General features: G+C 36.3%; 2 protein-coding genes across 2 annotated transcripts; one reads left to right on the forward strand and one right to left on the reverse strand.

Moving 5' to 3' along the window:
* Nucleotides 1-2,171: 2,171 nt before the first annotated feature.
* LOC124842981 (uncharacterized) lies at nucleotides 2,172-2,576 on the reverse strand. Its single transcript, XM_047319599.1, has one exon. It carries the CDS (start codon nucleotides 2,574-2,576, stop codon nucleotides 2,172-2,174), a length of 405 nt encoding a protein of 134 aa, XP_047175555.1.
* A 3,698-nt stretch (nucleotides 2,577-6,274) lies between these two features.
* LOC124821824 (uncharacterized) lies at nucleotides 6,275-7,578 on the forward strand. The gene has a single exon (XM_047293774.2). The coding sequence runs from the start codon at nucleotides 6,315-6,317 to the stop codon at nucleotides 7,002-7,004; it is 690 nt and encodes a 229-aa protein (XP_047149730.1). The 5' UTR covers nucleotides 6,275-6,314; the 3' UTR covers nucleotides 7,005-7,578.
* The last annotated feature ends 6,644 nt before the right edge of the window (nucleotides 7,579-14,222 follow it).

Here is a 14,222-nt window from a genome sequence, read left to right on the forward strand (position 1 = left end):
ACTATTCCCACAGCTCCTAGCTCGCCTCCAAGAGCTCCAAATGAGAGAAATCGTGTTTAGGCAGCAAAAGATGTAGATCCCCTTGCGTTTCAGCCCTAAATAGACCAAATTTGTCACATCAGCGTCGCCACTGCTCAGCTACACGCCAGCTTCATCCCAGCGGCAGCATTCCAAAGTTGGCGCTCAGCTGCACGTCAATTGCACCCCAGCAGCAGCATTCCAGAGAGCTAGCGCTCAGCTGCACGCTAGCTGCACCTCAACTACAGCAAGTCTAGACGAATGGGGCTCAGCTGCACGCCAATCGCACCCCAGCTTCAGCATTTATCTTTGCTCTCAAAACTTCTTCTTTTACCTTCATTTTTTCTTATATGGTTCTTCAGTTTGGCATACAAGCTTGGATGTAAATGACCAAAACATACTAAACAATGGGGATTAGTGATGAAATTGAATCATTAAAATTTAAGATGCAACCACTTAAGAAACTAAAAGAAAACTAGGATTTACAAGGCAAAAAGCTAAGAAAGAGTTGATATTTTCTCTTAATTCAACACTGAAATCATGGTAAAATATGTCTTTATCAGAGGCAAGGTTAGAGTATGACGGAGGGGCGGACATATCTGGATGAGCTCACTTATGATGCGATCATCTAGCATCCATACATTTCGCACAGACGTACCTATCCATTCATGGCCATATGTATGTTTTTAGAATGGATCCGACTAGGCGACATGATTTACTGACATCTGCCTAAACGCATGTTGCGTTAGTTTAGTTTTCAGCAGAACATACCACGTTTGCCTGAGAGCCTTCCATTGTCAGACATTCCTACGATTGATCTAAATCGATTGAGGTATGTAGAGCATGTCATTACTGGTGTCGCTGAAGCTCATGAGCCCTCTGCGTGCGCTGATGGATACCTAGTGTGGTTTAGATGGGTGTCCCAACCATACATCACTCTAGCTAACAACGATGACCGACCTAGTCTTGCACCGCGCATGAGGCGACACCTTCCGGATGACATCCCGGTGCCCCAGTTCGTCGTAGACAGTCGCCTGAATCTGGATTGTTGGTATGTAATGAAACTAAGTGTGATTGTTTATAATATCAATTGTTGTTTACATAGTTAATTTATTTATTTTGTTATATTCATTTCAGGGTGGTATGCGACGTGTGATCAGGATGCTGCAGAGCATGTTAACCTATCGAGACGTCACAGAGGGCATTGTAGTTTATCAGCATACTACTGAGAAACTGCAAGTTGCTCGTAGATCCATTGAGGAGTTTGAGCCTAGTACTAGTAGAGGTGCTCGTCATGTGCATGGACAAGCATCATTTTCTTGAAAGGACATTGTTATATATGTTTTTCTAATGCTTATTTATGTAACGCTAAATTATACTTTGAGTATTTATTCCAGGATCTTTATGTATGGTTTTCATACTGTGATTAATTATAATTTATTGAACGCGTTAATATGAATCGTCTTCATTCAATCAAATTATATAACGAGACACAATTCAAATAAAGGACAATTAATACGACAATCAATTCAAAACAATGAATTAGTACAAAAAATATTTACATTTGAATAAATAAATTACTATAAAACAAACTTAATTTCAGTCTTCCCCAAGATCTATATAAGTTCTATTCACTCTCACTAACTCCATAAATGATTGCATCCTATGTGTATAAAATGACGACCATGATCGCGCCTCTGGGTAACAATGGTTTGAGGAAATGATGTCCACGATGGGTAACGGACAACCATCTTGTAATTGAACCTGAAAACTTAATATTATTAAATGAATCATAATGGGTAATGGTTATAGTATAATAGAAATGGAAGTTTACCTGTATGAAATGACATCCATTAACATATCCAATGCATAAGATCTGATGTTGTCTAATATCAGTAGGCGGTGAAGTGCGTAGTGGGAATATGTTAAAACTTTGAGCATAGGACAAACATACTAAGATGACATTGTATCTATTTGCAATGGCATAGCCAATGTCCGGTATTGTCATTCATTTCTTAGCATTAACCTGTATTGCTTGAAGGTAAGTATTTATGAAAAGAAATACAAAATAACAAATAAGTAATGTTTATGAGGTAAATAAGAAATACATGTGATTGATCGTGGACAAGCAATGACTGTCGTAGTTCTTTCAATCAATCATAGCTTCCTACTAATTTTGCGTATTCATCATGCCACTGAGTTAGTTCTTGATAAAGGTCATGTCGTATAACAGGCCATGCCTCTTCACCTAGACCCAACAAAGCAGCAATGCATCGATAACCGCAATGACCATCGGCAACAACATCAACAACATCGACAATGTATGGATGACAAATCAGATGAAATTGATTTAACATCGGTACCGGTCTTCGCACAACTTCTTTTGGCTTCGATTTGACTTGTGATTTTTGTGATGAAGGCTCTGTCCTTGAATGAAAAGTGTCAACGTGCTCAAAATATGATGGGTCACGTTTCGTAGACCTCTCTTGACGTACAAATTTAGTCTTCTGGGCACCTTTGGTTTTCACTTTATGTGAAGGAGCAACCATAGATGTCATCTCTAGGCAAGGTCTCTGTCAATGACAACAACGGGTGGACCGCCCTCTGATGTCAGTAGTAATCCTTTGAACGTTTTCAGTGCCTAAGTGAAATTATTTTGGCATTCACTTGAAAGCAATGCAAAGGCGGCTGTGAATGTCAATCTAGTGGTTGTGACTCCTACAATCTGAAGCAACGAAAGACGATATTTGTTCGTCTTGTACGTTGTATCCATTAAGAAGACAATATTAAATGAATTTACTAGGTGCACTGAATCGAGATGTGTCCAAAATAGGTCACTCACTACGTTCGAATCGTCCAAACATCTACTTCTCTGGATGTATTTGTCTCTATCTAACAACATCATCAACTGTTGCATTTTCGTTCTCGACCCTCTCAAAGATCGTTTGAAAGTGTATCTCGCATTATATATTTGCTTTATCATCGTCATGTTATCTTCATTATGTTCTTTAAGAGTTAAAAGAATATTTGACGGCTTAACTTGACTCTTACTCATGTCAACAAGAATTGATTGTTCAGTAGCATTTAACCTCCCCGCGAAAGGATGACCAACCAAAGTCTTCGTTAATTCATGGTTGTGATAGTCACACATAACCTTTAACGCTCAACTGTGTCCTTTAGGTTTACCCCTTAACCTAAACGGACACTCACATTTTCTTCTGCTAGATACACTAGGTTGAACATCTAGCTTACACTTTCTATACTTCCCACTCCTTTCACAGCCTAACACAACGAATGTCTTTCTTCCAGCTTCACCAGTTGTTGTGTCAGATCTTATAATCACAACAACAAATCCAAGGTCGAATGCAATCTTTCGAACCCATTTAATTAAATCGGCACGTGATGGGAAGATTTGATCAGTAGAAAAGTTATTTGTGTAATCACCCTCACCAACTTCATTTATAAAAGAAGAAAATTCCTACATAAAATCAGAATTTATTTGAGAATTGAGAAATGGATAGTTATCCATCTTATATAATTAAATAAGACCTACAATAAGCATTACAATATTAAAATTTAAAAAATAACAATTAAAAATTTGCGAGAACTTTTAAAATTTGTATAAAATTTACCAAATATAAACATCTTATAAATTAAATCAAAACTTAAAATAATTAACACATAAAAATTGTACACAAAAAATAAAAAATAACAAAAAATATTCTATTCTAAACTAAATACTAAATAAATAAAATTAAACTTATTCTAAATTAAATATAACTTCACGTATAAAACAGTGAAAAATTAATAACAAATAAAAAAATTAAAAAAAAAGCATATTAACTATTACTTAAAAAAAATACACTTAAATTACTAACTAATACATAAAAATAATTAAAATACAATATAACATAAAATTTTATAAACTAAATACTAAATAAAAAATTAAATGAAATAATAATTCATTAACACGTATAGTTTAATATTAATATAGTTTAAAATAACTTTAATAGGTTAAAAGTCTATCAAAATTTTGTAAATGAATTTTTGTTTCTATCACTTTAAAAAAATAGTTGAACACTTTCTTAGTTGCTTCAAATTAACCAATATGAAATATAACCAAGATGACTAACCCTCTCGAAATGTATTTGTAATATCTAATCTAACAGGAGTATGACATTCCATCTAAAGATTAAAGTCATATGAATAGATATGTCAACACTCAAAGTTAATAGACATTAGGTAAAGGAGTCTTGGATATGAAGCCAAGATAAAAGATGGTAACACAGTTATGCTTAGGTCTCTTTTGAAACTTGTTGCTCTCAACTTATTAATCTAACATTCGCATGTAGTAAATCAAACTGGATATCATACATACTCAAACATACTATAAGCCATAATATAATAATAAACAACAACGAGACATGATTCATAATACAATATGCAAATAAAGATCATAAGCAAGCATAAACCGTAATATCACAATAAACAAACAACAAAAGTGAGAGAAGATTCAGAATGCAATGTCCTAATAAACATAAAATGATAAGCATGTGAAGACTAGGCTAAAAAAATGAAAGCACAGTGAAACCGCACTTGGAAGTGCGACACCCCTAAACTGCAGTTCGAAATGCGGTTGGGGGTGAGCTGAAATTCGAATTTCGACCTACTGTAACCTGCGTTCCAACTACGCCACTGTTAACCGCATCTCCAATGGCGGTTTACGTGTTTACTTCAAAAATAATATACTAACCTGTGAGCTCTCACTACCTTCTTCCTTCTCAACTGTCTACAGCACCACCAATATTGTTTTCTTCCTCCTCTACTACTGTCCACAACACTACTGGACACAACCACTGCAACTCTAAATCTATAAAACAGTATAATAGTACACTGAAGAAGTGAAAAATGAAAGTAAAAAAAATAACAACAACGAATGAGGTGCATGTAGGGTAACAGATGTTATTTATGGTTTATACTATTTAGGGTTGTTGAGAGTTAGGAGGGTTGCTGGTGGTTGAGAAATCACTAACTAATCATTAATTTTTGTTTGACTTTTAATAAAAGAAAGACAAATATATAAAATAATAGATGTAGGGAGAAACAGGTTAGGTGCAGGAAACATTGGTTGATTAGGTAGGTCAGAATGAGTGATATTGATTCGAAAACCATGGAAAAGATGAACAAGCTCTAAATGTAACTAAGAGAGAGAATGATAAAAGGAAAACTATATTATTCTTTCAAAGTCAACTATGAACCAAGAGAGAGGAGAACCCTGTATATAAAGGGTTCTATGGCCCATGCATCCACAAGAAACGCATGCAACATATAAAAAAATATTTAAGTAAAATGTTTTCTCTATGTATCAAGTGATATATCTGTTTTTTAATATAAAATATTTTTTTCTTTATACATTTTTATTCTCTTTTAGTCATTACTAATGAAATTAGTGTAAAATAAATTTAACTTTATAAATTTCAAATGTTGATATACCGCATTAAATTAAAATAATATTATTTAGGAAAATGAAATTTTAATATTATCTTAATCTAAACAAATCCAAATCTAAATTTCATATTTATTTTAATCAACAGTCACTCTATTCATAACTGATAATAGAAAATCTATTGTTTTTTTCTTTAATATAAGTTTTCAAAAATACCTATTCTTCCCAAGCATATTCTTATAATATATTCCACAAAAGTACAAATGTATTATTTTAAAAATACACTAACAAAATTGATACATCTTATTTCTCATAACTCGATTATTTTCCAGGGTTTCATTTATTGCAAGTACACAAGTTGTAGTTGATTGTTAGAGAGAGAGAGAGGAAAATGTCTTTTCCTATTAAACTGGAGGACCGATTCAACTAAAAGAAGAACAAAAAATAAAGGTAACAGTTGCCCCGAAACAAACCTTCTCTGCGAATCCTTTGCCTAAAAAACCGCCACTCATGAACCTTCCTTCTCTGGTATGCTTCCATTCCAATATTATTAGAATTCCCTCAAACAATAATGTCCCCAAATACTATGACACTGTTTGTTAGTTACACAATTATGTAACGACAATATTTTTGTGCTGGCTCCTTCCCTTCTTTAACTTCCACGCATAATATAACCTCAAATATTTCTCATTAATAAATAAACAAATAAATAAATAAATATATATATATATATATATATATATATATATACATAAAATATAAGTTTAAACTTTTCTCATAACACTCTTCTTCTATATTCCCCTGCTTGTGAGCAGGGCGAAATATCTCGTTTGTTATAATTCTATACATAATGGAGCTCAACCCTGAAAACTCTGTGATCATTAGCAATGCCCAGAAAGCAATTATCCCTCATGAAGAACCTAAGAAAATAAATACTTTTTCTTCCCGCAAGAAGGCAAAGGGGTTCAAGAACTTTTTTAAGGTGGCGCTGTTCATGATGCGATCAGGGCGTTCCAGGAAATCGAAAATTATTATGGATCAGGAGTCCAAGAACGTGTGGAGGAACATCGTGGGGTCCATGAGACCACTGCACATGCAAACCGACCAATCTACACTGCAAGATAACAGTAAAAACATTCCTCAATCTCAAATAATGATCACCTCAACGCCGTTTGCGAATTGCGTTGATCCCGGAGATGATGCGTTTGATTCTACTTCGGTGTATACATGCTCATCGTCTCGGTGTAGCAGCCGTTATGCCTCGGCCGTAGGGCTGAACGAAATGGTGCAGGAGGCGGAGAATGAAAAAGATGGAGTGAAGGAGAATGATAATAATAATAATAATAATAACAAAGGTGAAGAAGAAGGTGTGAAGGAGAAGAATAATAATGGTGATAGCAATGATGTGGAAGGGGATGAGATGATTGATGCGAAGGCGGAAGAGTTCATTGCTCAGTTTTACCTCCAAATGAGGTTGCAAGACTTAAATGTTGTTGATAGTCGTTACCAAGAGATAAGCATGAGATCATTAGGGTTATGAGCCACTTCAACCCTATGCATGCATGGAATATTCAACCAGAATTTCCATCTGGTTTATGTTTCCATTTTTTGGTAGAAATGAGGGGTTCGTTACAAAAATTACTCTTCTCAAATCTTCAAGAGGTATAAATATACATATGATTTAAGAAAAAATACACATTCACATATATAAAGTGTTGTTGTACTTTTAAATAGTCATTATTGATCCTTGAAGGGGAAGGTTGCAGAGATGACTTTTCAATTGGCTATAAAGAATATTTGAATGAGAAGGAGTTGGGTGATTGCATATGGTTTTTGCTGAGACTGCCTTGCATCGTTTTACAGTGAAAAGATCGTCTAATAGTTAGCATTTGTTCATATGCTGGTATTGGATATTCTTTTAAATTAGTCAAAACTATACAATCATATTATAAGGTTAGTTACTTGTTACTAACCTTTGTATAATATGGGCTTTGCTAATGTTGAAGAGGTTCAAGTAAGTTGAACTTTGTAGTTGCAATCCGCTCTTTTATATCTGAGTGTGTGATGAATTGTAATACTTATTGTTATATCCGATTGTTATAAATGTTCATGAAGGATTGATTAATATATATATTATTGTTCATCATCATATAATGTTCTTTAATGTTTCCTTACGCAAATTTTGTCTTTGTTGCATTAAATCGTCCAGTGCTTCTACATGTTTCTATTCGTAAATTTCTTAATCTAATACCAACAAACTGTTATTACAGTTTTGGTTATAATTTGTTTGCATTTGTTGGCCAGTAAAGGAGTGGGCCAGTCTGCCACGCAAATGGCTAATCAAACCGAAACTTGTTATCTTAATCGAAAAATTCAACACTTATGCTCATGGCTTAAGATGCACAATTAACTATCGTTAAGTTAGTTATTAGATTTAAATGAATTTCACTAGTGCAAAAAGGACTTTAGACGTCTGTTATTTTGGGCTTTTAACGTCTAATCTCTGTCCGACGTCTATATGGGTGACGTTAATGAGACGTCGGACCCTTTAGGTCAGACGTCTCTATAGACGTCGGACCTATATAGGTCCGACGTCTATATAAACGTCCGATCCATATAGGTTAGACGTCTCTGAGGCTGCTCCTGACTCATAGTGATTCGAGTTTACAACTTTATATTTTAGTTGAAGAGAATGTATTGTACATTTTTTTTATTGGATGGTTTTAAAAACGTACTGGAGGGAATTGGAGGAGTACAAAACGCAAGAAATCGCCGCCATAGAATGCTGCCTAAAGACACGAGAATAACTGCACCAAAACCCAACGAAAACGCATTTTAATCGGTTCAAATGAAAGATAATGCATCAAAGAGTGATGTAATCGGAGTAAAATTAATTTAAAACGGTGCAAAAGTGAGAAAATGAACCTGAAAATCATAACCCGTAGAGAGAAAACGCGACGAAGATGATGAACAATGAGTGCGCGTAACGACTGTCTCGCGTTCACGGTGTTTTAATGCCAAAATTTAGACGTCGGTTCCCCCAATTAACAGACGTCTAAAGTGCTTTAGAAGTCGGATTGGCGGGATCAGACGTCTAAATAGAGTCAAAAAGTGACTTTTTAAATTTCTGGATTTAGGGTTTAGACGTCAGTTCCCCCAATTAACAGACGTCTAAAGTGCTTCAAAAGTCAGAGTGGCGGGATCAGACGTCTAAACAAAGTCAAAAAGTGACTTTTTAAATTTCTGGATTTTGGATTTAGACGTCGGTTCCCCCAATTTACAGACGACTAAAGTGCTTCAGAAGTCGGAGTGACGGGATCAGATGTCTAAATGGAGTCAAAAAGTGACTTTTTAAATTTCTAGGTTTAGGGTTTAGACGTCGGTTCCCCCAATTAACAGGCGTCTAAAGTGCTTCAGAAGTTGGTTCCTTCCATAACAGACGTCTAAATAGAATAAAAAATTATTTTTTTTTAACTTTTTCGTTTAGTTTTGGCGTCTATTCGGGGGAGCCGACGTATATGAGTATTTAGACGTCGGGCCCTTCCATAACCGACTACTAAATAGTTGTTTTATTTACTAAAAATTCCTCCGGTCATTTTTTACGTTGGAAATTCGAGGGTCAGACGTCTAAAGGGTGACGTTAAAAGTCTTTTTTGCATTAGTGTTTGGATCGAAGGTTAATTCTAATTAAAAGTTTATTATAAAAATTATAAATAGAGTTTTTAGATAATTAAGGTGATTGATTATATATTTCTTATTCTTGCATTCGAATTCGAACAAATTTTAGTATCGAAGGATCTTTGGCAGGTATTCTTGATAGGTGGAGACGAACAAGAAGTGACTTGGAACTAGGATTTTCAACGACTGTCCCATTTGAAGTGACTGGTCAACCCTATACACCAAAAAATTTGGCATCCACCGTGGAGTGAGAAAACATTTTTAAACTCACATGGTAACCACAAGAAACATGATGAGCAACATTGTTGTGGAGGTGGCTTCAGACGAATGGTTGATGGATCCCTTGGGGATGATGAGGAACATGTTGGAACATATGGACAAGGACATTGTGCAATGAAAATGCAATTATTTGGTAGGAACAAGGCACGTAGAACTGTGTTCCTTATACCCCAACCCAACTAGGTTCGACTTCAATTGCCTTGGTCAATATTAGGCAAAAGAAGAATAAGTCTCTCTGAGCGTTCATGGATCAGTTTGGAAAAGTATTGCAGATTAGGGACCTCAACCCCAAAGTTGCCATGCATCACATGATCACCACTCTACAGCCTAGGCCATTCGAAGATAGTTTATGCATGCAACAAGTAGAGAATTTGAATGAACTTAGGTAGCGAGTGGCTAAGTTCATGCAAGTTGAAGAAAAGAGGGACTTCACACTAGTGCAGAATTGGGATACTAACACGGCTAATACGCCTGAAACATATAAAAAAGCGGTGACACTTTTTCAATTTTAGCGAACTTATAGGCCTCGGTTCCAGGAGAACCGAGGCATAATAGCTTTATTACCTCAGTTAAATAACCACCCGAGGCATATAACCCTTCAGATTTGACCTTATTCTGACCTTTCATATCACACCTATTTGGAAATAGAGCTACTAACTCGGTTATCAGAAAAAACCGAAACACATAACGCTGAAAAAAAACATAAAGTAAAATGTAGCCTCTGACACTTTTTTGGTCAGGGTGCTACTGCCTCGGTGGCCTGGGGAGCTGAGGCATATAATCTTAATTATTTTGGGTGCTGAAACCTTTAGGGTGCTACTGCCTCGCGTAAACTCGAAGAGCTTTCTTCTTTCTCTGCACTTTGCTCTCCATCACCACTACTCAGTCTCCACCATTGCTCGCGCCTCCCTCGCCGCATCTCCACCGCCACGTTCGTCACGCCTCCCTCGCCGTGAACGCCCCTCCTCCAGTGCGCCCCGTCACCACTGCTCGCGTTCTCCACCACTGCTCGCCTCCCTTGCTGCTCGCGTTCCCCCTCTTCACTGCAGATTCGTTTATTTAAATGAAAGTTTCTGACTTTAGCAGTTGCGTGGTGGTGAGGTGTTGCCGGACGACATTTGCCATGGAGATCTCGCCCACCCACCAGCCATCGTTGTCAAAGACGTCGACTTACTAGCAGGGTGTGAAGGAGGAAGCGGCGATGAAACGCGGCGCGGCGGCTTCGAGTAGAGGAGATCGAGGAGCTGTGATTCTCTTCGGCGAGATTGGGCGGCAAGTCAGGAGTTGTGGCGCTGATGGCAATACTCACAGGCTACATAGGTGGCAGGGCGTGAAGGAGGAAGCGGCGATGAAACGCGGCGCGGCGGCTCCGAGTAGAGGAGATCAAGGAGTTGTGATTCTCTCTGGTAAGATTGGGCGGTGATTCAGAAGTTGTGACACTGATGGTAATACTCGCCGACGACGTAGGTAAGGTAATAGGTTTGGGGGTTTTTTGGGTTTCTCTGTTCTATAGGTTTTGGTTCACGCAATATCCTCCTCTTCTTTTGTTCTACAGGTTTCTTTGTTCTACAGGAATATCAATCTTCCTCTAGCAGTGGTGCAGGTTTGGGCTTGCAATTTGTAAAAGGTAGGGGGAAACATCATCGAATAGTATTTTGAATTTGCTGCAGTCTCTCAATTCTCAATATGTTAAATGGATTTTATTACAATAAGCGTAAATAATTATTGTATTTCGTCTATTAAGTATGACTCCTCCATAAAATTGATTCAAATTTGTAAGCCTCATGGGAGGTCACATATGGATTGAGAGCAAGGGCCCTGGAAAAGGAAGCACAACTACATTTATTGTCAAAGTTGGGAGTGGAAGTGGTGGCCTCGCCAGATTTAAACCCTTCATCAAAGATGAAGATGACAGTGATTTTTCTACTCGGCGCAATCAAAGAAGTTTCTAATATCCAAGACAAAAAAATTGCATACCTTCCATTTGCGGTCTGGAAAAATGGATGTGCCATTTGGAACTAAAAATAAAAAATAAAATGAAAACACTCTATTGCCTCGGTTGTCTGTGAACCGAGGCATAATTCAAACCCTTATGCTTCGGTCCCGAACCGAGGCAAAAAGCCTACTCTTTTTACCTCACCTGTATATGCCTCGGTTGCGGAACCGGTGCCTATAAGCGAAAATAACCGATGTCATTTCCCTTGATTGCACTAGTGTCATAAAGCATATGCAAGCGAAACTTGTACCTAGTGATAAGAAGAGAACAAACAAAAAATTATTCAAAAGGAATTAGGATTTGAGATCCAAGGAGCAGGCCAAAGGCATGTGCTTTCATCAATATTGTTGAATGCGCTGCATGCAAAGATCTTAGAAGAGGCTCTTAGCGTAGATCTTTTGCCCGCACCAAGGTAAAAGCACACTCTCCCAAATGCAGATGATAACTAACATTGTCTATACCACCGCATTATTAGAGATACCACCAAGGAATGTGCAACCCTTAAGGATAAAATTGAATAATTAATCAGGGAAAGACAATTGAAAAAGTTTTTTATGACTGAGTAGTTAGAAATAAGTTTTCCTCATAAACGCAACCCACCCTAAAGTTCTCAAAAGGCAACTCCCAGACTTGATCTATAGAGAGAGAGCAATCTCGACGCTAGAGTCGGAGTAGAAGTTGGAACAGAGACTGCCCTCTAAGAGCATGATCAATACAATGTTTGGAGGATTTATTGGAGGAAGATCATTAGCAGCCACTCGGAAGAGGCATATCCGATCACTCAAACCAGTACATTTGATGGAGAGAAGGGTGAGAACCATGCTGATCACCTTAACAAACAAAGACTTCAAAGCTCCTGATCTCGATCGGGATAGTCCTATGGTGATAACGGTAAAAATTTCAAACTATGGTGTTGGTAAAGTGTGGTTGACCAAGACAACTTGATCAACATCTTGTATTGGAAAAAATTTTCTCTCTCAAAATATTCACAGGTACCAATTATTCATCATGTATTATATCCGCGAATACCTGTGGGCACCGATTTTTTTGCCATTCCTAGGAATGAGGCCTTTCTGCCAATGCTAGAGTAGGCATCTCGCCTATGTCTCTCTCTCTTACACAATGTTGGGCCAACATGGGCCCCACCAATCAAAATAAAAGGAGAAAAATCAGGTTGAATGCTCTCCTAGGGACTCGAAGCCAAGATAGGGCAGCAAAAATTCAAAATGCACACCACACTAACCACCAAACCATTTCACTTTATTGGAAAACTAATGCAATTAATGCCCTTTAAACCTTACTTTAACAATTTTCTAAAATTTAAAATAAAACTAAAAACTAACTAATTCTTATTCATCTCCATAACAATTTCATCATCCAATAACACACCACAAATTAATATGTAATATTATCAAATATAATAATAAAATAAAAAGATATTTTTATTTTATACGGGTCTTACATTTAAAACTGTAATTTATTGAGTTGATGATGCTTAATTAGTTCTTGATTTAAAATTTGTTAACTCACATTTGTGTTGCGTAAATTTGAAATGATAACATGTGCTTAATATTCTTTACTTGTTTTCTTTCTGTATTTTCTTCAAATCCTGATAGTTTATCTCTTTATACAAATTCAATGTTTTTAATGGTAGCATCATTTATTATGACTAATATTTTGGGAGAGAATAATACAAAAACTAGAAGTGGGTCATAGTATTCCTTGTTGTTTTGGAATTGAGCACTTGTTTTCTCTATTTAGCCAATTTCACTATTTTATTAATCATTGTATGTAGAAAACAATTGAAGCATATGAGTCCACAACATCATCGTCTCAATCAAAAGAAATATTTAATTCAGATTCATTGGCTTATGCTTTAGGAATCCAAGAACATTGTGGACACGTTCGCAGTCTAGGTTTAGATCCTTGCCCATCTGAAGTCTTTGGAGTCAATGCTCATTCTCATAATGGGTCATCCTCTACTTCTCCTTCTTATGTTGAATTACAAACTCAGGTTAATGAATATTTTATCAATAATTACTTGGTTTGTTCCTTTTAACTTGTTAGGTATCATTTTTCTTACTTTTTAAATAATTTTGTCTCTTACAGGTATCTTCATTGACATCATAAGTCAATGATGACATTTATGTTGCAAAATTATCAAGGTTAATTGCCTTTAGAGTTTGCCATATTTCAACCCTTGGAACATTACATTGTAGATTTTTGTAGTGGAAGAACGAAATTTTTTTTGAATGACATATTACATTTGAAAACAACAAATGTAATATAATATGTGTAATGAGAATAAAAATAATCAACATATTATAAAAGCTTTGTCACTAAACAATGTAATATGTGGTATTTTTTTAAATCCACATACTATATTAGTGAGAACTGTTCAGATTTAGAGAAAAACAAAACAATGAAGTTGTAGCAACAGTGACCACGACATTAGTGACGATCATGCGGCTGCAACAAGTAGACCAATGTTATTAAGAGGACCAACGATGACAAGCAGACCAATAACAATAAACAAAGCTCTAGCATCTTGGATAAAAACAAAAGTGAACAAATAGGACAACAAAGTCACGTGTAATGGATAGTTGTGGTGGGAAGCAAGATGAAGATGCTGATGAAAGAACCTTCACCGTAGTTACAATGGCTTCGAAAAAACTCGAAAGAAGAGTTGAAGAGGAAGGAAGAAATTTGGACAAGTCGTTTTCGTTGCGAGAGGACTTTTTTTAAACCCGATTCTTATTACAATCGATTCAATAGACCATTACCTAAACAAATTACAACAGTTCA

The sequence above is a fragment of the Vigna umbellata genome, chromosome 8, assembly GCF_029865625.1.
Source record: "Vigna umbellata cultivar VRB3 chromosome 8, Vumbellata_1.0, whole genome shotgun sequence".
Lineage (NCBI taxonomy): Eukaryota > Viridiplantae > Streptophyta > Magnoliopsida > Fabales > Fabaceae > Vigna > Vigna umbellata.

Coding starts and splice junctions, on each gene's coding strand:
- LOC124842981 (XM_047319599.1), bottom strand. CDS start 2,576: ATGACATCTATGGTTGCTCCTTCACATAAAGTGAAAACCAAAGGTGCC.
- LOC124821824 (XM_047293774.2), top strand. CDS start 6,315: ATGGAGCTCAACCCTGAAAACTCTGTGATCATTAGCAATGCCCAGAAA.